Raw genomic sequence first — 22053 nt, forward strand, 5'->3', positions numbered from 1 at the left:
AGAGTTGGACAATACAACTGCTTCTATAAAGAGCAGTGAGTTGTGGAGTTTCAGATATACAAATACAATTACAAAAAGTTCCACCCCTCACTAAAAGAAATATAAGAAGACCCCTCCCAGAAAATTTTAGGGAAAATTAAGTTACAATGCACAAAGAATGGAAATTTACGGATTACAGCTTGCTTATCCCCTTATCAAACCTTAATCAGCATTCTACTGCATAATGTCTGACTTTCTACTGGTTATGACCTTTGAGGCTCATCTGCATAAAGTGAGCCCGGCCGAATACCATCTAGTATTTTTGAGGACCCTCCCTTACGGAATAGGCTTACTCTGAAAGAATGTATTAAAATTTATAACATTCCAGATGTTTCAGCTGAAAAAGCAACTTTTCCGAAGAATTTCATATGTAGGCTTCAAAATTTTTGATAGCCATTTTGTTCAACGTAGTTGAAAGTTTTGGGAATTAGGTCTTCAAAGATGTCAACCCCCCCCCCCCACTCCCCCACCCACAACCACCAGGGCAAGGGTTGTCAGTTATGCCCTGGGGAGGGCATATAAGTGCGCTTTTTAATATTCGAAAGTGATTGAAGGGCAACTAAACCCTCTCTCATGCCCACCATTTCCCCAAACACATCCTATCAAAGTTTTGAGATAGCCATTTTGTTCAACGTAGTTGAAAGTTCTGGAAATTATGTATTAGAGGATGTCAAACCCCCAGAGCCCCAGGTCAAAGGTTGTAAGTTATGCCCTGGGGCAATATAAGGTTTGTATAGATAGCGTTGTCGTAAAAATTTCAAAACAGGTTCATTCAATCGGAGATTAAGAGGGCTAGTGCCCTTTTTAAGGGTCGAAAGTGATTGGAGAGTAACTAACCCCCTTCTCACGCCCACCATTTAACCAAACACATCCAATAAAAATTTTTATATAGCCAGTTTGTTGAACGTAGTTGAAAGTTCTGGAAATTAGGTCCTTGAGGATGACAATCCCCCCCCCCCCACACACAGTCCTCAGGGCTAAGGTTGTAAGTTATGCCCTGAGGGCATATCATGTTTTTATAGAAAGCGTTGTCGTAAAAAATTCGAAAAGGGCTCATTCGATTGGAAATTGAAAGGAATATTGCCCTTTCAAATTTTTATGGAAGGAATGGATGTTTAACTTCAGATCAGGCTCAGTTTTTCTCCCTGAAAAAGACTATGTCAATATAAAACTAACAGAAATTAATCAAAAAAACTTTCTGCACAAAATATATTTTTCAAAAAAAGTAAAGAACTCCATTAAACCAAAAATGAACAAAAATAGAATCCAATAATTTACCAAGCATACAACTACCACAAATCATTATCAATAAATAAATGAAACCCTAAACAAACAGAAATTAAGATAAGTCAAACGCAATACGAGCAGAACTTAATCTGAGTAGGGTTCTAAACCTATGCTTTCTAAAAGCCAGAATATAATTTGTACTTTATTGGAAAAAATTCTTTTAAATGTTTTCACTTTTACAACTTTAAGAAATAAAAAACTAATTAAGATTTCAAGGAATAAATATCAGCGTATGTACATTAAACTGACAATGCATATTTTTTTCAGTAAATTCATTTGAATATTTTTCAGTAAAGTACAAATTTTATTCTGGCTTTTAGAAAGCATATGTTTTAGAAGCCTAACCAGATTAATTTCTGCTCGTTTTTACTTATTTCAATTTCTTGGTGTGTTGGGTTTCATTTATTCATTGATACTGATTTTTGGTAGTTGTCTGCTTGCTAAATTATTTGATTCTATCTTTGTTAATTTTTGGTTTATTGGAGTTCTTTACTTTTTTTTGAAATGCTTATTTTGTGCAAAAAGTTTTTTTGATTAATTAAATTAAAAAAACAAGTTTTTTCCTACTGAAAGTAAGGAATAATATTAAAACTTAAAACGAACGAAAATTATTGCTTATATCTTTTCTTTTGATCTTTTCTTTTGATCTTTTCTGTCATTTGAGAATTGCTCAACGTGTGAACTTCAGTTTCATAAAAATAGTTTTGATCTCTTTGGCCATTTTGTTACTATGCCTTATAAAATTAGTTCCGACAATATCGCTAATTTAAGTTGCGTGGGAGAATCTTTCCATTGAGAAATTTCTCGTGGGGGAAGGGAATTTGCCATGTAGGGGAACTGGATTTCCCAATATTATTTAAAAAACGATCCGCAATTAAACAAAAAAAAATAGTTTTTTCAACTGAAAGTAAGAAGCAACATTAAAACTTAAAACGAGTAGAAAATATTACATATATGAGATGGGTTGCCTCTCCTCAGTAGCTCGCTCTTACGCTAAAGTTGCTGGTAGCAACTTAATTAGAGGGGTAGCTGGATTTTCTGACATTATTTAAAAGACGATCAGCAATTAAATAAAAAAACAAGTTTTTTTAACTGAAAGTAAGAATCAACATTAAAACTTAATAGGAACAGAAAATATTACGTATATGAGATTGGTTGACTCTCCTCAATAGCTCGCTCTTACGCTACACTTTCTTTTTTAACTGTTAAAAGAGGTTATTATTCTAATTAAACAGCCTTTGTGATTCAGGAGTCATTCTTAAATAACTGGAACAAAAATAAAACTTAGGTTATTATACTACTACTACTAATAACTCACCGCAGCACCAAGCCGCCTGAGGCCAACACAGCTACGCACGCTCCTCTTCCACCCCAAACTATTCAAAGCCTCCCTTTTTACACCCGCCCATGAAGTTCGCATTTCCTTTAAATGTTTCTTTATGACGTCCTCCCACCCCAGACGAGGACGACATGCTTTTCGTTTAGCCCTAGACGGTTGGCCGAAAAGAACAATCTTTGGCGATCTATAATACTTCATCCGCACAACGTGCCCTAGCCACCTCATCCTTTCTTTCATTATAGCCCTAGAGAGCCGTATTGAATCACATTTTTCGTATAGCCTATTGTTTGAAATACGGTTAGTCAGCCGGGTACCAAGAACAATCCTTAAGCAATTTTTCTGGAAAAAATCCAGCAAATCTTCATCCGCTTTTCGGAGCGCCCATGCTTCAGAGCCGTATTTGACTACTGTCATCACTGTAGCTTCTAATATTCCAGTCTTGGTTTGCAGGTTTATCTTCCTATTCTTCCAAACTTTTTTTTTACTGTTAGAAAACACCATGTGCCTTGGTTGTTCTATTTTCAACATCATCATTGCTCCTACCGTGTATACTAATTATGCTACCGAGCTAAATGAAGCTATCCACCTGATCAATATTTTTGTCATCAAGCGTCACCTTTACATCTTCACTTATTCCTAGCCTTAGTGACTTAGTCTTTTTAACATTTTCAAATCCTATTCTAGCACCCTGAACTCGCAAAACCTCTAAAACTTCATTCATTTTGCTCACACTTTCATCTAGGATGCTTAAATCATCAGCATCTAAGTCCAGGAGACTTTTTCCTTCCCTTTTGATTCCGTGGTCTCCCATTGCCTTTCCTGTGCTCCTTAAGACAAATTCCGTCAAAATAATCCATATAAAAGGGGATATAACACTATCCTACTTAACTCCTGATTTAATGCAAAACCAGCTACAAACCTCATTTCCTACCTTAACCACAGCAGTGTTATTCTAGTACACAGCACTAATCACTTTAATGTATTTGTCTGGTATACTATACAAGGATAACACCTTTGCTAAAACTTTTCTATCAGCTGAATCAAACGCTTGCTCATAATATATTAAACTGAGGACTAAAGGTGTTTGAAAACTCAGGCACTTCTCAATTATTAGCCTAAGAGTGAAAATTTGGTCAACAAATCCTCTGCCTTTTCTAAAACCGCGGTATACTTCTCTTAAAAGTTTGCCTGCAGCATCTCTCAGTCTAAAAAGTATCATATTACTAAGTAATTTACTAATTACAGAGACCAGACTAATGCCTCGATAATTACCACACTCACTTTTATCACCTTTCTTATAAAGTGAATTAATTAAGGTTTTCCTAAAATCGTTCCTCTTTACTTCTCCTTTTTCAAAAATCATATTCATAATCTTCAGTAACTTATTTCTCACCTCAGAGCCACCATATTTGAGAAACTCATTTACTACCCTATCAGCACCTGGAGCCTTATTTTTTTTAATCCTTTTAGTAATGTTGCTAATTCTTCCTCACAAAATAAATCTTCCTTCACATCCGAGGCATCACAAGCTGTTTCATTTTCCTCTTTATCTTTTCCTGCAACTCTATCTCGGTTAAGCAAAGTCTCAAAATTTTCGGCCCATCTCTCTTTATTTTTTTCCTTATCGCTAATTGCGGCCCCATTCCTATCTTTAACTGGGCCAAGTCCGGATTGACTACTCCCTCTCAATTTGTTAACATGCCAGTACAATATTCTACTATTATGCCGTCTAGCTGAATCTTCCAGATCCTCAGCAATTTTATCCATGGCCTCAACTTCACACCTCCATAATTCATATTTTAATGCTTTCTCCACTTGCTTTACATTTCTTTTGTTTGCATATGATATATCACTCAGATGATTATTGTACAAGCCCCTTCTCCTGTCTATTAAACATAAATCTTTTTCACTATTATTCCTAGCTGCACTCCTAACTTTCTTCCCTAAGACACCTTTAGCAATTTTACAAAATTTTTTCTTTAATTAGTCCAGCCATCTTCCACATTGTCAAATTTGAAACTCTCAAGTTTAGTATTCACCAGTTTCTGGAAATTTTTCTCAAATTCTCATCCTTGAGTCTACCAACATCATAACTTCCCTATAGGTATTTACCCTTCAGAAATTTCAGCTTTAAATTAACCCTTGACACTACTAGTTGGTGATCTTTACTTTTAACATCAATAATAGCACTCATATATACCCTAGTATCTTGTATTGATCCTGCCTGTCTTCGGTATGCTATAACATAATCAATAAGGTTTGCTGTCTTACCATCACGTTAATACCGTATTAACTTATGAGCCATTTTATGACCAAACACCGTATTGGTTATAACTAGATTGTTATACCTACACAATCTAGTTATAGATTGCAAAAAGTCCTTTCATTGCAAAAGTCTGTATCCATTACTGTTTTCTTTTCCTACACCAAATTTACCTAGGCTAGGATACCATCTATCCCTATTTCTACCAACCTGGGCGTTAAAATCTCCCAGTAAAAACATCATGTTTCTACCTGGGACCCTGTATTTGCTCCTGTAACTGTAAGTAAAATTAATCTGAGTCACTAGTATCTCCGTCAGTTGGTTCTACATGGATTGTACTACTATAACTGATACCCGGAACTTTTTAGTCATAAAATGAGCAATTAGTATTCTATTATTAATAACTTTCCAGTCTAACCAAGGCTTAGCAGCTTCCTTATTCATCATGAGCCCTACTCCCTGTCTATGTACGCCATCCTTCCTGCCTGAGTAAACAAATTCTATATCGCCTAATTTTTAATGCTTCCTACCCCTGGGATATGAGTTTCTGAAACTCCTAATAAATCCAGTTCGAATCATCTGAATTCTTCAGTCAAAATATCGATACAGTAAACATTTTTTAACGTCGTAATATTCCAAGCTCCAATTTTCATGTTCTTTAAATCATTGGAATTATTTTCGCCTCAGGAAAAGCAATGATCCCGGATACCAGTTCAGGACGGGGATCACATATCTTCTTAAGTCTACAACGAAGTGCTTAAGCCGGCTTAGAACCGGATAGCAAGAAGTCCCTGGGACCTCCAGTATGAATGGAGGCTTTATGCAATCATGGGCCCACCTTGGTCACAAAATTGTTTTCAGCACTTGGCGATGTTCTTCTATCAACAAGACTTGAAATTTTAAGCTAACAATCTGCGGTATTTTAATCCCAACTGCTAGTATAAGTACGTCTGCCTATACTGATTTTCTATGGCGAAGTCGCCCATAGCGTTCATGTCGTCACGGAAGAGGTTTTCATCTTGTAAGCGCTTGTCAAAACAAAACAAGCCCAGAAGAATTATCCATTAGTCAGAATCCCGTGCGAGTGCTGTGTCGTTTACTAGGCTATAATTTCATCGACGGGCACCACTCCTCAAGCAGAAATAAAGTTGATCGCAAGGTCCCCAGTCTTGCAGGTACCCCGAAAGGGTCGAGGCAGCCCTTTGCAGGGGCCGTTGTCCATAGATCTGGATCCTACGCCCTGCCGCAGTTGTCCTCCTATAGAGGATCCTCCTGCGATGGTGTTCTGCATCACCATGCAATTTAACCCATTACTGGGAGAAGGTTTGTAACTCCAGGGACTCGTGGACATACAAGTGGGCCTTTTTGAGTGTACATTTGAGGGGCCTTCTTCCGCGTCCACCTGTATTTATAACCCCGGGTAAGGGTGCCCTTGTTTCTATTATGGACCCCCAGGGACAAGCCCCCCCCTTGGTCCGTGCCTCCTATGGAGGTACCCTACATATCTGTAGGGCGTTCCCCTATCGCCACCTGGGGACAAGCTGAATGGCCTCGGGAAGGCCAAAAAAAAGATGTGGAACGCTTCACGATTTTGCGTGTCATCCTTGAGCAGGGGTCATCCTAATCTTCTCTCTATCGTTCCAATCTTAGTATATGTCCTAGTTAACTTACAATTTACTTTTTTACTTTTTACAAATTACTATTTCTACTTTTTATACAATTTTATCTTTCAATGATATCATACGAATAAGTCTGACAGTCAAAATCTTTTGTTTTAATTTTCAATCAAATACAAAAAACATGCAAGATTTCTCTCTTACACCCCTCTCCTCAATAAAAATGCTTGAGCTATAACTACAGATATAGCCCTAGGCTAAAAACAGAAGTTGTTAAATTTATGTATTTAAATTATTTCAGTATGTTCATTTCTAAGGTTGTTATTAGTTAAAGAAATTAAATTAATTTGCAAGTTTTGTCTTAATTATTCATGTACGGTGAACCAAATTCAAAATCTGCATTAATTCAGAAACGTTCAGAAATTAAATAAAAAAAACAAGTTTTTTTTAACTGAAAGTAAGGAGCGACATAAAAACTTAAAACGAGCAGAAATTGTTCCGTATATGAAAGGGGCTGTCCCCTCCTCAATGCCCCGCTCTTTACGCTAAGGTTTTTTATTGTTTTATAAAGTAGAGTTGTTAGAAAGAGTCAAACTTTAGCGTAAAGAGCGGGGCGTTGAGGAGGGGCAGTCCCTCTCATTTACGGAATAATTTTTGGTCGTTTTAAGTTTTTATGTCGCTCCTTATTTTCAGTTAAAAAAAACTTGTTTTTATTTATTTAATATGATCGGAGCCAACGTTCTAGTGTTACTATAGTAAAAAAATCATTTGCCTTCAATGTATTGTCTATTAAAGAGGGAATTATTTTTAATTTATGTACACAGGTTTCGCTTATTAAACTGGAGAACAAAATTAAAACCTTCTCTGCTCTGAAGTTAAGATATAAGGTTCTGATAAAAAGTATTTATGCTGATTAAATAAATTACAATCAAAGTTTTCCTATTACCAATAATGTTTGCTTAATGATTTTTTCAAAGCTTGTTCTGTCTTAAAGTTTAGGTGTTCTGAGTTTGGAGTTTTGTTTTACGGTTTTTTTTTAACAAGAAAAATTTTAATGGCGAGATAAAGTTTCGACTTTTTACGCCCTTAGTTTTCGGGCTATTAAACACCAGAAATTGAAACAAAGAATTGAAAATTGTTTCTAAAAAATAATGTGGGTTACGCAATATCTGAACCATACAAAATTACTCCACAGATTTTTCCTAAACAATTAAGTGTTATTTCATTAAAAAAAAGGAACAAAATTGAACTTTTTTTTTAGATATGTTTCAGGGCTAAAATAGGCGTTGCTGGTGGAATTGTTCAGATTCTATATGAGGATATGGTCTGAATTTTTTATACTGATTGTCGTCGGTTTCGTTGTAAGGACTCTTTAATTTTCTTCTTCTCTGAAACTTCGGAGATCCTTTGAAAAAAAAACTTCATTGCATAAAATATGATAATTAAGATCTATTGTTGTATATTTACTTCAGCATATAAAATTGCGTCAAAATAACAAGGACACTGATAATGAAATCTGAGTGTCTGAATTGGTTAAGTTGAAACATACATAAGCATGTAAAAATAAATGTGGCACTAGACCCTTAAGGTCCGAACCGGCGGAGCTGATCTCCGTTTGGAGTTGATCTCAGCCAGGAAGCGCAATGGGGGCCAGCCATCCTGTGCTTTTGCACACCCTTTCTGTTTACCACCCCCAGATTTCTCAAGGTACCCATTTATAGCTGGGTCGACTCTGGCTGAGCTTACAGAGTCACGCCACTGACCCCGTCCCAAACTAAATAATTGGGTACACTAGGATTCGAACTCTCAGCCTCTCAGACAAAGGATCCTAAATTCAGTGCACCAATAAGCATGTACATCTTTATAAAGTAGCAAAAAAAAAAAAAAAAAAACACCAAGTGTGGTTATGCAGTTTTTGGTAGTAGTGTTTGCTAAATTTAGGAAAAAGAAAATGTTTGTGAAAAATCAGCAATAAATAAGATAAAAACATAATGCACCAAACAGCTCTATATTTATTTTGATCTACTTTAAATAGCTTGCATAATCGACTAAACTAAGAATAATTAAAACATTAATAAAAGTTAAAAATATCATTCAACAAAAACTGTGGGCGATGGAAAAGTTGCGAATTAAGCCTTAAATTTATTGTAAACAGTTAAATTAGCAGGACAATAGGTCTTTAAATTGTGTGTAAAAATTTTGAATAGCAACACAAAGAAGTCTTCCTGAGCCTAAAACTATATGTTATAGTGTAACAGGCTCATCATATAAAAATTTAGTTGAAAACGGTTCAATTATAATTAAGTTTAAGCCTAAAAATACCCTCGTATAAATGTCAGAAACATAGGCAGGTTAATCCATTAATAGGCTAACGAGGAATGATTTCGGTTTCAAATTCTTTGATACCTCCTTTTTGTCGTTGTTCTTTTTAATTATAGGTGAATTTTGTGTTTTCAAACGTTAAAAGATAGGAAATACTTAAAGTCCTAACAATAATTAAGATACGTGTTTAACGTTTAGTACGGTATTAAAGGTAACAAGCCCCATATCAGCTCATTTTCACGCTTAAAAGTTTACTGAAAAAGACACAACGTTTGGAGAGTTCGTACAGTGCCTGCACATGGGGAGGGGGGATTTACCTCCTAGAATTAATCCGAATGGCCCTGCTCTCCCCTAAAATGACAAATAGTAATCGAAAAATCCTCAGATTCCCCATCCGCACAAGTATCTAATCTGTATGTGTCTATTCTGTTGTTTTACAGACTCTTTCTTGCTACGTAAACGGTGTTTTGTGTGCAAAGTTTTAATCGGACATCAATCAATAAAAAAAGGAGAACATTTTTAAAGTTGATGTGTTCTGTGCAAGTTTTAATTGAAAGGAAGATAAAATAAATGTCGTATATTTTCATTTCTAGGAATTAGAAGGTATCAAGATTAAGGGTAAAGATTGTCCGAAGCCTATAAAAACCTGGGCACAATGTGGTGTATCCAAGAAAGTCTTCGATGTCCTTAAAAAATTGAATTATGAAAAGCCTACACCTATTCAAGCACAAGCAATACCTGCAATCATGTCTGGTGAGTTGCTTATTATAATCACAAATGAATTTAAAAGAAAAAAAGGAGAGAGAGAGAGAGAGAGAGAGAGAGAGAGAGAGAGAGAGAGAGAGAGAGAGAGAGAGAGAGAGAGAGAGAGAGAGAGAGAGAGAGAGAGAGAGAGAGAGAGAGAGAGAGAGAGAGAGAGAGAGAGAGAGAGAGAGAGAGAGAGAGAGAGAGAGAGAGAGAGAGAGAGAGAGAGAGAGAAGAAGTAAAAGAGCCTTCTTTAATGACAAGCTTCTGCTTTGTATTAGACCTTCTGTCGTAAGTGTCGTATCCCACTTAGGTAAATAATTAGGAGAGGACTGGACTGCGTTGAAGAAGGGTTTGTTTTTAACAAGAAAAGAAGTAAATTGAAGACACGCCTAGGTTTTCCGGAAATTTATCTCATTGCATCGGTGATTGCAAATAAAAATAGTTTGATGAAAAGAAAATTAACATTAACTTCTTAAATGACACTTAAACAACCAATCTTTCAATCTTCTAGGTAGAGATATCATAGGAATTGCCAAGACTGGTAGTGGGAAAACATTGGCCTTCCTGCTTCCCCTGTTCAGACACGTTATAGATCAACCACCTCTCGAAGAAGGTGATGGTCCGCTAGGTAAGTGATTATAAGCTCTATTTGCTTCAGTTTGTTAATAAAATGATTAATGTTGGTGAACTTTATATTCGCGGCTATATGCTTAATATTATTTCTATCACCTGAAAAAAGATTAAAGCAATACTTTTCGGATGACAGAATCAGGAAGAAGATGTTAAATGTGAAATAAGAAAAAAAAAATGCATTCAGTCTTTTTTAATTTACTTGATATGATCGTGTCTTTAAACATTTGTTTTGCGGAAGGAGTCTACTTCTCTTAAAGGGAATTTTCATCTTCTTGAGGAATTCACTTAAAATCCGGACATTTTAGAGGAAATTAAATTTCATATAGACTGAAAAATATAGTGCAAATAGATGTAAATTCCGGAAGAAGGATTTAGGAGCTTGCCCACCTCACCGACTTTGATTTTACTTTGAAAGCTGTATCAAGGAGAAATATGAACAACATCTTTATAACAGGCTGATATAATAATTGACAATTATCGGAAGTCCATTTCGTCAGACAACACTAATGAAAAAAATTAATCTTTATAAAAAAAAGAAATTAATTAGGATTTGTATTTCGAGTAGAATTTTGGTTGGAAGTTTTTATAGTAATGTCTAATTTTCTGCGAATCAGCTAAACAAATGATTAGACAAACGAATAATGCCTTTTTGAAAACAATAATTAGTTGATGGTAAACTCTTTTCTCCTCTGCAGCTCATCCAGAGAAGGTCTTGTGCGATAAGCTCTGTTTTATATAGCTCTCCTGTCATGGACATAATAACATACAAGTCACAATTCTAGCTTTCCGTCATTCAGTTGTCTATCAGAAAGGTAATATGTCTTTATTTAATAGAAGATTTTATGACACCAAGTAGAAATATGAAAATCTAGAACGAACATTTAACGTGAACTTTGAACCTCTTCTAGTTGAAATTTTCAGACTGCTAACTTGACATTCGAATATGTTGCCTCTGCTTTGTAAAGTAAGGTAATATTAAAAAATTAAGTAATACTTCCAATTGCAGTGAAATAGGCTGATAATGTCGAAAGAAAGATGTTGGTAATTTCTGTTTTTGGATAGAATGATGTACGTAAATTACTTATTTAAAAACTTCATTCATATTTAACCGCGTAAAAACAGTATATGGTTAGGTTGAAGAGTCTGTAAGTCTCGAGCAGAAAGACGGAAAAATGTAATTTTCATTGGTTTAGAATGGAAAAGAAGTAAATTATTGCTCATGAAGTGCAGTTATAAATGGAATTAAGCTATCTTCTTTTTCTTGGGTATAACCATGAGGCTCTCAAAGAAACCACTTTGCGTTACAAATTTTTAAATGTTTTTTTATATATTAAAGATAACTTCCAATAGTCACTAATAAAGTCGTTTAAAAATGACAACTCTTTCCTGAATTCCTTCTTTTCGGACGTGTAGGAAGGGGGTGGGGATTGGAAACCATGGAGCAAACATCTTTAGTTTACCAATAATTCTGGTCCCGAAGAACCCTCCATCCTTCTCGCAGTTCCGTTGAAAGCTGTAAATGGACGAAAATTTTTGTTCCCTGTGCTACTGTTTTGTGCTCTTGTACCGTCGAAGGAAAAGAGAGGCCTTTGTTCTGGTTTCATTAACTGTAACAAGTGCTTTGAATAACGTTTAATCTGTTTTTTAGCTCTTATAATGGCGCCGACTCGTGAGCTGTGTTTGCAGATTGGAAAAGAATCAAAAAAATTTGGAAAAAGCATTGGATTAAACACCGTATGTGTTTATGGGGGCACTGGGATATCTGAGCAAATTGCTGAACTTAAACGTGGTGCTGAAATCATTGTCTGTACACCTGGGAGAATGATTGAAATTTTAGCTGCCAATAATGGTAAATCATTAGTATTTAGCTCTTTCTTCATCGAATCTTTCTTCATATATATATATATATATATATATATATATATATATATATATATATATATATATATATATATATATATGTATATATATATATATATATATATATATATATATATATATATATATATATATATATATATATATATATATATATATATATATATATATATATACATGTAGGGACACGTCCGGGGGAGGGACATCGGGGCCCGGTCATACATACCTTTTGCCCTCTCATAGTAGTGATATTAGGAAGTTAACCCGAGGTCAGAAGATAAGCTTTTTAATTAAGATTAATAGATTTTTTTAACAGCTGATTAATAATCTCTTGTGAAGTGATCAGAATATATGACCTCAGATTTTTTGCACAAATATTTGTTCATGGGAAATAGATTTTTTTCTAATTTTAAGGAGCTGACAATTTCGTTCTTGCGGTACAGAGAAAAAAAGAAGATAATGACTGTTCAAAAACGAGTTACCATGATTTGGTGCAAAAATGATCTGAGTTGAAACGGCGCTCAGTTCCCTGAGAACAATTATATTGATTCCCTGAGAATAATTATATTTTTCTGACCTCTGTGTTAAAGTGCTTGGGTGTGCTAGAAATGTGTGGACAAATACCGAGGATCACGGGGATAGGAGACGGATTTTCAGGAAAGTGAGCAATTTCTGTGCCTCTTCTACCTTTCGAATGGAAATCCTTGAATTTGCTTTTGTACATAGCTAAAGCCAAGGAATACTTTGCCTGATCAAGTTTAGGCTGTTAGTTCTTATAGTCCATTTGGAAATAGGTTTTATGGTTTCAGAAGTTCGGAACTCCTCGAACAACTAATTCTATTTATTTATTTCCCTCAAAATCGAGGTGGATGTAAATACATTAATAAAATTGTAAAAAAAAACTTCTACAAATGAAACAAAGCATCGATTTACAATAGGCTTAATAACATTACTGAATAAAAAATGAAACAAAAATCCAACATTATTTAAATTCTCGAGAAAAGTGAAAAGCCTATGCATAGAGAGAATACTGTCAGACTTACGATTAAAATTATCAATCTTAATGATGGCTAGAAGTCTGCTAGCGCTTGAACTGTAAAGATCAGTGGTCTAGATTTCTATGGCAAAGTCTATGGCTAGATTTCGTATGGTAGAAGTAGATTTTCGACTGCATCACTTGCGTGCCCTTGGGGCAGCAACACCAACAAGTGAAAAACTCTTCATCCTCGACCATTGCAGAAAGTTTTAAACATAATTTCACTGCACCATACATGATAGATTACATTGAAACTTTTATCATTACAGGGTTTTCTTTTTCATCTAATTGCTTTTCTCAAGTCTTACACGACAAGTGTTGGTATAAGTTTTATGTTTGGTAATAACAAGTAGCTGTTGAACTTGTTGTCATCTTTGGCAACAAAGGACTTGCAAATTTTACTGGTTTGTTGTGCCTATTACTGATTTCTGATATGTGTTTGACTAAGATTCAAGATTTTTATTTACCACACAAAATAAACAAACAAAAATATTCAGATAGAACCAATTTGGTGCAAAGCTCTAATCGAAGGCTGTCTATTATCAAAATAAACTTAATAATCCAAATAAAAAAAAGCAAATAAAGTAAAATCAAAGAAAAAAACATAGTAACTTACAGCAGGAGAGGGACAAAGGAGGCTACCCCGGCATGGTAGACTCGCAGTATTATGCTCAAAGAAAATTTATAGAATAGAACGACCCTGTTATCAAGAGTAAATAATGCATACTTTTCTTCTTCTTTTTTTTTAAAGAGATCGGCTATTTCAAATTTTTATATATATTATTAAGTTTAAGTCTATTTGCTTTAAAAGGAATTTGAAGCCTCATGGTAACTGTAGCTCTTTGACAATTTACTAAGGAGAGTCTATATGCTCCAGAACGGGCTGAAGAAGAAGTGAGTGAGCAATAGGGCGACAAGAAAATGTGAATTATAAAGTAAATGGCTGAAAACTGAATATCTTAATGCCAAAAGGACAACTGCAAATTTTTAAGTTGAATAAGGCTTAATATGTTAAAAAATAAGAAGAGTTTCTGTTTCTGAAGGACTTTGAAGTTGTGTAGGGCGATGAAGGAAAGCACCAAGGATTCTCATAGCTTAATTTTGTGTTATCTGGAGTGGAATAAAATGAATATGGAGTGTATTTAAGTAGACAATGTAGGACAATATTTTAGGTATGATTATATCAATGAATGATAAAGAATTTTAATAATTCGAAAAGGAAAAGCATATTTTACTCTATGTAAACAACCTAATTGTATGTCTCAATTCTTCTGATTTTATTTCAAGAAATAACTGAATGATCAATTCCAATTTGAACAATTTCTTACTTAGATCTCCAAAAAACCATAAATTCTGTCTTAGATAAATTTAGGAACTAAACAATTCCGAATTCACTCAGTCACTGAACTCTCGGTCAACAATGAAAGGTTTTAGCTTCTACAGAGACTAAGAAATATTTTCTTCTACCTATATCTCGGAATTTGATCTGTAAGCAGAAATCGTACAGGACATTCAAAAATAGACGAGAAGGGCTAGATACTTGGGTTAGCACACATTATTGTTTTCTGATGAGCAAGTGATGCTAAAATAAATTGTTTTCTGGAACCAAATTGTTCTTACCATTAAATAAATTCCAACAAATGATAGGTTTTATGTTGAGGCAAAGTTACACAACAATAGCTTGCATATATGGTACATTTTTGTGGGACAATATGACGACATTTTGGGGCAACACTATAGTAGCTTGCATATATGGGGCATTTTTAAAAGTAACAACAATGATCGGATGTCAGGAGATATGGAATTAAGTGGGTTTTAAGAAGAAACAACATTTTTCGAGATCAATTTTAAGAAACGTGTGATTGTTTTATTTTTTATTTATTTTTTCTGTTAAGGTGAAATTCTTTGTGGGATTTACCATTCTAAGAGATATTAAAGGATTGATAAGCACAACGTTTAATCGATGGCGAATAGACTGGTCCAACGTTTGAACATTTACAAGTTTGAAAAGAGCAGTTGAGAAAAAAGAAATAAATCAGACGAAATTTAGTTCTTTGACTATGTAAATTTCAAATATAAAAGAACTCATAAGAGTTGGAAATTGCACAAGATTTTTGGCTCCAGTGAACGGACTTTTGAGATATTGGTGTGTGTGTCCCTCATCCTTTGTGTGAAGAATCAGACAAGACAGATCTTAGTCACGATAAAATAGTTTCCTTGGAGAATGGAAATTGAACTGGAAACATAATAAAATTGTCTCTTTCTTCCACACTTGGTTCCGGTAAAAACCTGACAAACTTGGTCTGGTGGGAACTCATTCACACCCAGATGTTTAAGTTTTGCATAAACGGGTAAAAATACTTCTGATTTAACCTTTTGTTGACACCCTTTACAATATGACTTAACTGATACCATAAATACAAATAAACAAGATATTAGGTGGGAGGTTTTTTTTTCAAGACGTCTGGTATTTACAGAAGTAAGTCTCTAGACTAAATTCTTCGAGCTCTCTACATATTTTTTTTTTGAGCATTCGCTGAGATGTTTCTTCGAACGAAGCTTGACGTTCATTTTAAACCTACTAACAACGTTTATCAGGGTTAGCGAGTGTTCTATTTTGTAGAATCTGACAAGAGCTTTTAGAAAACGCGAAAAAATCGACTATCCATTTTTTTTACTTTGATCCGGATGTCAAATCCAAATTTTGATTACAATCCCAATAACCTATTTACCATTTTGCTGACAATATCACGGTCCATGTAGCTGTTCTCTAACATCATGATCCTGCACAAACTTCACTGTAATCGGATCTTCTGGTGACAAAAAATTGTCTGATGTCCTCTATGCGATCTGAGCTGTTGAATTTGAGATAATAATTTTTAACAAGATCACGCTGTGTTTCCCCTTTTACGAAATTATGCAATTTAAGCGTATGTTTAGAAATAGTCTATTTGAATTTGTAGGTAAAATATTTCTCACGAAATTTGTATTGGGTCAGCATTAAAAGTAGAATCTTTAAAAATATTTATTTAAAAATTTTAAGTATCTGTTGATTCAATTTGTTTTACTTACCATTAATTACCAAGTAGTTTCAAACTCAAACAGGTACCTCATTATCCTTATTGAGCCTATATTTTCATAGATGACCGTCCAGTCTGTTTTGTTTGTTCTAAAAACGCATCGGAGTTTGTGTCCGTATTAATTGTATTTTCAGGGATTAACCTTTTATTTTTCTTTTAGGAAGGGTTACCAATCTAAGAAGAGTCACTTACATTGTTCTTGATGAGGCAGATAGGATGTTTGACATGGGATTTGAACCTCAGGTTGGTTTTTAAATTTTGGTTTTGGTTGGTTTTTGAATGTTAGGGGGCTCTAAAACATTATTGAAGAGAGAGAGAAAGAGAGAGAGAGAGAGAGAGAGAGAGAGAGAGAGAGAGAGAGAGAGAGAGAGAGAGAGAGAGAGAGAGAGAGAGAGAGAGAGAGAGAGAGAGAGAGAGAGAGAGAGAGAGAGAGAGAGAGAGAGAGAGAGAGAGAGAGAGAGAGAGAGAGAGAGAGAGAGAGAGAGAGAGAGAGAGAGAGAGAGAGAGAGAGAGAGAGAGAGAGAGAGAGAGAGAGAGAGAGAGAGAGAGAGAGAGAGAGAGAGAGAGAGAGAGAGAGAGAGAGAGAGAGAGAGAGAGAGAGAGAGAGAGAGAGAGAGAGAGAGAGAGAGAGAGACAGAGAGAGAGAGAGAGAGAGCGAGAGAGAGCGAGCGAGAGCGCGAGAGAAAGAGAGAGAGAGAGAGAGAGAGAGAGACAGAGAGAGAGAGAGACAATACAAACCAAAAGAAAGAGCGAGAAAGAGAAGAGAGTGAGGGGGGAGGGAGAGAAAGAGGGAAATTGACCGTTGGAAAAAGATGATAATGTACGCTCCGATCCTCCAGCACCATTTTGACTAATTCGTGCTTTTTATTTTTAATTTGTCTCATTATGATAATTCATTTCTATTTCTATGATATGCTTTGTCATTGGCAGAGTACAATTCCTAGACTTCATTAATTAGTGAGCTGTCAAGAAAGATATATTATCCTTTTTCGTATGTACATTGGTAAGACTGTTTCTGGAAACCCAGAACAAGGGATATCATATTACTCATTAAGTTGATAGGGCTTTTTGTCATTTTTGAAACCGACTTGGAATTCCAAAGAATGAGAAAGATTTTCGTTGTTAATATATACCATCTCAATGGTGGGAAATGGATGGAACATGCCAACAGTTTCTTAATGAATTTTGACTTGTTTCTTTTGTCATTCATTCACTACATCCAACCGTGTATTCAAATTAGATTTAGGTATTTACGGTTCGGTGTACATGACTCGAAGAAGACTGAACTGGTTTAACGTTATGTGAACTTATTATCTCTAATCCTAAGCTGAAACTGCCAATAATGAGGTTTCATGAAAAATGAATGAAATTAAGGCAACCGTACTAGATATTATAATTACGTCAGAAATTGCCTATAACAGTGAGAGTTTTATATAAAAGTGTTTCATATGCTTGTACACAAGCGTTAATACTATGAAACACTCCTTCAATATTATAAATAACATGTTTAGCATCCACTAAAAGAACTAACATTCATTAGCAGAATGTTCTGTAAAGAAAAAAAGGTAGTAAGAAAAGGGACTAGAAAAATTCTTAAATCTTTCACTCTTTTTATAGGACAGAAAAGAAGATAGGACAGAAATTCTCCATTCACTTTGACCTTAGTCCACTTGATTTATAAACGGTATAGGAAGTGAATATACCCATTTACCTCCTAATGAAGAAATTTTCAGGCGTCTGGTTAAATTTTTGAAGTGATATTTCGAATTGCCGTATGAAATAACTATTTTTAAGAGTCGAAAGTAATTAATATGGAATCTGAGAGGTTAATCAATGGATTCTCCCTTTGAACTTTTGGGATGTCTTGGTAAAGAGTGTCTTGTACTGTTTCCAGAACATTTCCAGAACAAAGAACATTTCCAGAACAGGGTTGAATCAAAGAGAAACAGGAGCTATACCCGTAATATTTGTCTAAGAGGAATGGGATCATGTATTGCAAGTTAGGCGTCCAGATTCCCTTATTAGGAGCTGAACTAATGTTCTTGTGTGCATATATTTGAAGTTTTTTAGTTTTTCTTTGCTAGAATGCCTCAACGCGCTTTTGGCAAGCTGCGATGCCTGACTACAGCATTGATTTTCGTGTCACCAATTGTCCTTAGAAACTTATAAAATGGTTCATAAGGATCCATGATGAATAGAAGATTTGAAAAACAAAACCTTGAAAAATAGAATCTAAATTGGTTAGACCAACTATAAGGTAGAGAGTTTAAATAGCGACGAAGACCACACTGCGTTTCCATCATAAATATCAGCAACAAGAAGAACAAGAGGGAATTCTTTTCGCAAGATAGTAGATTTCTACATTTGAATGAACATTTCGACCCTATGTCCAAGGGCCGTCCCCCACCACAACATAAGTATATAAAAGAAAAGAGACTAAAATACGACCATTAAAACTAAAATGAAAAGTTTTAAAACAGTCCGAGCATCCTTGCTTCAGCGACGTTCAACCAGAACCGTAAGTCTTTAATGTTTCTTTTCTTTTATATATTTATGTTTAGCCGAGGATGGCCCTTGAATATAGAGTCGAAATATTCGTTCAAATATAGAATTCCACTGTCTTGCGAAAAGAATTCCTTATTGTTCTTGTTGTTGTTGATGTTCATGGTAAAGAGCTTCACTCTCGGTTTCGCACAAATAGGACACCTAAGTATGACTTCCACTTCTATTTATGCGAATCAGTTGAACAAAAAGAAAGGAAATAAAAGCCATAAAATACTCTCCGTGAGAGTGCACGAGAGTCAAAATAGAGGTTTCATCCAATAATGGCACGCCAAGTTGTTGACGTTTAGCATAATAATATACAATATGATCTTCTAGATACAGTATTCACATAACATTTGCTTCTACCTTGTCGTAATATACCCTGCCGCTTGATGTTGCGCACTTTTTATACTTCCTCTTGATGGATGAGTTTGACAATATTTCTTTAAAGGCAACGCTGAATGCCTTATTTTATGGGCTAGAAAGACAGAGTTTACCCCCCAGTGTTTTAGCAGCGTATGAGAAAGATAAGCTATCTTTTTCAAAGATAAATCAGGGTTTTCTTGTTAACTGTTGTAAATATGTTAAGCATGGACGCTCAAAGGTGGAAATTAACTAGGTCAAATCATCAATATGTTAAATGTTGCTCCATTAGCTTAATTATATTTATTATCTACGATTTTGCTGGTTTTAACTTCTTGGCTCAACATAAGAAAAGTTAAAATTAATGTTAACGTAGAAACAAATCCTAGGTAAAAAGGATGCGGAAAACACTCGTTTTGAGTAAATTGAGTCGTTTTTATCTTGAAAAAAGATAGTTTTGTAGAATAGTTCAGATTTTGTTTTACCCCTTAGGTAATGAGGATTATGGACAACACCCGACCTGATCGGCAAACTGTTTTATTCAGTGCTACCTTTCCACGGCAGATGGAAGCTTTAGCGAGGCATATTCTTCATACACCTTTGGAAATAACTGTTGGTGGTCGTTCTGTCGTGGCCAAAGAGGTTGTGCAACACGTCCTTATTATCGAAGATGACAATAAGTTCATGAAGGTAAATTAACACCCATTTTAGGAGTGAAAATTAATAACTACAATTACAATTTCATGGATATAAGAGGCTTTCTTAACAAATAACTTTTTTTTGATGAACTATCGATTGAATTATTTTTTCTGCCTCATTATATTTAAAAGATGATGTAGAAAGTTGAGAGGGGGCTATTCGGTCATAAATTCAGGGATCAGGTTCTCTTATAACTGATAACACCAAACAGAGGGCTGGCATCCATCTTCTGGAATCCCGTTGCCAATATGGTATTGTATCAAAGTTTTAAGACAGTCAGTCTGATCAAAATGGTCGAAAAGACCAAAACCTGTTTCCTTAGCCTATCCCTCAAGAAATTGCTGTGTCCTCCTTGAAATGAATTGGTGTCAGGATTGCTTCTAATTCAAAGTGGAATATCCATGTTAAAAATGCCATATACAAAGTTTACACTCCTATCTCCGTCCTTAAGTTCTTTAAAAATTTGGTCCCCCCTCCCGTCCTTTAAGGATTTGACCTCCCCTTTTCCGCCCTCATCTTGAATAGGGTTTTTGAGTTTGGCACATTGGCATTCTTTTAAAAAGAGGAGAATAAAATTGAATCTATCCAAAAAAGAGCCCTTCGAGTAATTTTCAAAGAAGGTGAAGTTCCAGACTCTCGTCTTCTATAAAAAAGATAGGTTAGTAACACCTGAGTATAGAAGAGTTACGCTGTTCCTTCGTTTTTGGAAAAATTCCATACTAATCCCTCGCACTCAAAACTTGTCCCCTGAAAGACACTTCTCACCCGGACTCCGCCCATATTTTGTTCTTTCTCGCCCCTGTTTTACCTCCAGATGTGAAAAAAACTGTGATCTATAACGTTGCCAGAAAAATAGTACAACAACCTGATAGTTCCCCTATTTTTGTTATTTGTGCCCGTTTCTTCGTTTTCCTCCCTTTTAGCGTTTTATTAACTTTATACTCTCTATAATTCTTACTAGCTTTAATTGTTTTTAATATTTTGACATATTTATGACTTTCTCCCTCCTTCCTCTTTCTTGCTTTTTTGACCAATTTTATCACATGACACTTTGACCTAATCTTTAATGAATGATGATTCATTCTGTGTTGTTATGTGTTATTGTATTGTTTAGCCACTTTTATATGAATTCTTGAATGGCCCTTTTTATGTTTTTGATGCCAAATTGTTTTTACATTCTTTTAATTTTTTGGTCAGTTGTATTTTCGCTGCCGCTGTTCTTTTCATTTATCTTCTAATGTTTTTTTTCTATTTCAACTCTGAAACGTGATTTCAGCCCATCTGGGCTCCCGATTGAAATTTCTTTGATATCTTATATATTTTTTTTAATATCTTATGTTATCTAAAAATACGGGTATGATTGTATGTTGCATAATATGTGTAGCCCTAGGGACATGGGTGTGAAAACTAAGCGGATAGCCCTCTTCAACATAAGCTTCATAAATAGCCTTCTGTAAAATGGTAGACATTTTGCGCCTTGTTGAAACTGGAATCATTTATCATTACTGTTCCTACCATACGACCAATCCTACCACAACGACTAATTCCACTACCGGTAGCACTGAGATGAATGACAGTTCCTTACGAGACTTCTTCCAAGATTAATCTTACCACAGCCACTACTACCACAACTAAGTCTAGTCCTGATCGTGTTTTACCAGAACTACTGGTGCTGCCACTATTATTCCAATCGCAACTACTACTGCTGGTAACACTACTAGCCCTACCACGACTATTCCTACCATGGCTTTTATTTCCATTGCCGTTGCGATGGCTACTATTACCACGTTGGCTGCTCTTACCACGCCTACTTATATCATGACCACTCCGACCACGACAAATATTACCTCAAAAAGAATAGTTCTGCTTCTGCTATACCATTACTTTTACCACGTTTATTCGAGCCATGACGTCTCCTTCATTGATATTCCTGTTACGAATGCTATGCTGCTTCTGCTCCTGTTGCAACTTCTCCTACCACGGGTTTTACCGCTACTGCCACTGCTACTGCTACCACACGACAAACCCTACTACGATCACTTTTACAAAGATAAATCCTACCACGGTTGATCCTACCAGCACTACCACTACCATGATCATCCCTGCACTACTTCTCCTGTCCCAACTGCTTCTACCCGGCAAGTTTCTATCCTAACTAACTCTAGCAGAATGCTACTACAATGACTGTTCTACTCGTGGTATTACTC

General features: G+C 35.3%; 1 protein-coding gene and 1 pseudogene across 1 annotated transcript in view; one reads left to right on the top strand and one right to left on the bottom strand.

The window, feature by feature from the left end:
• The window catches only part of Prp5 (pre-mRNA processing factor 5), a 186667-nt gene that overhangs the window by 84998 nt on the left and 79616 nt on the right, over nucleotides 1–22053 (top strand). Inside the window, exons 8-12 of the mRNA XM_089099124.1 lie at nucleotides 9460–9619; nucleotides 10125–10241; nucleotides 11895–12095; nucleotides 16401–16483; nucleotides 19640–19837. Of these exons, the coding sequence (XP_088955250.1) occupies nucleotides 9460–9619; nucleotides 10125–10241; nucleotides 11895–12095; nucleotides 16401–16483; nucleotides 19640–19837 (759 nt within the window). The remainder of the gene's footprint in view (nucleotides 1–9459; nucleotides 9620–10124; nucleotides 10242–11894; nucleotides 12096–16400; nucleotides 16484–19639; nucleotides 19838–22053) is intronic.
• On the bottom strand, nucleotides 6496–6595 carry LOC148945233 (U6 spliceosomal RNA; annotated as a pseudogene).

The sequence above is a fragment of the Artemia sp. Qi Xiang Cuo genome, chromosome 13 (genome assembly GCF_049724085.1).
Source record: "Artemia sp. Qi Xiang Cuo chromosome 13, ASM4972408v1, whole genome shotgun sequence".
Classification (NCBI taxonomy): Eukaryota; Metazoa; Arthropoda; class Branchiopoda; order Anostraca; family Artemiidae; genus Artemia; species Artemia sp. Qi Xiang Cuo.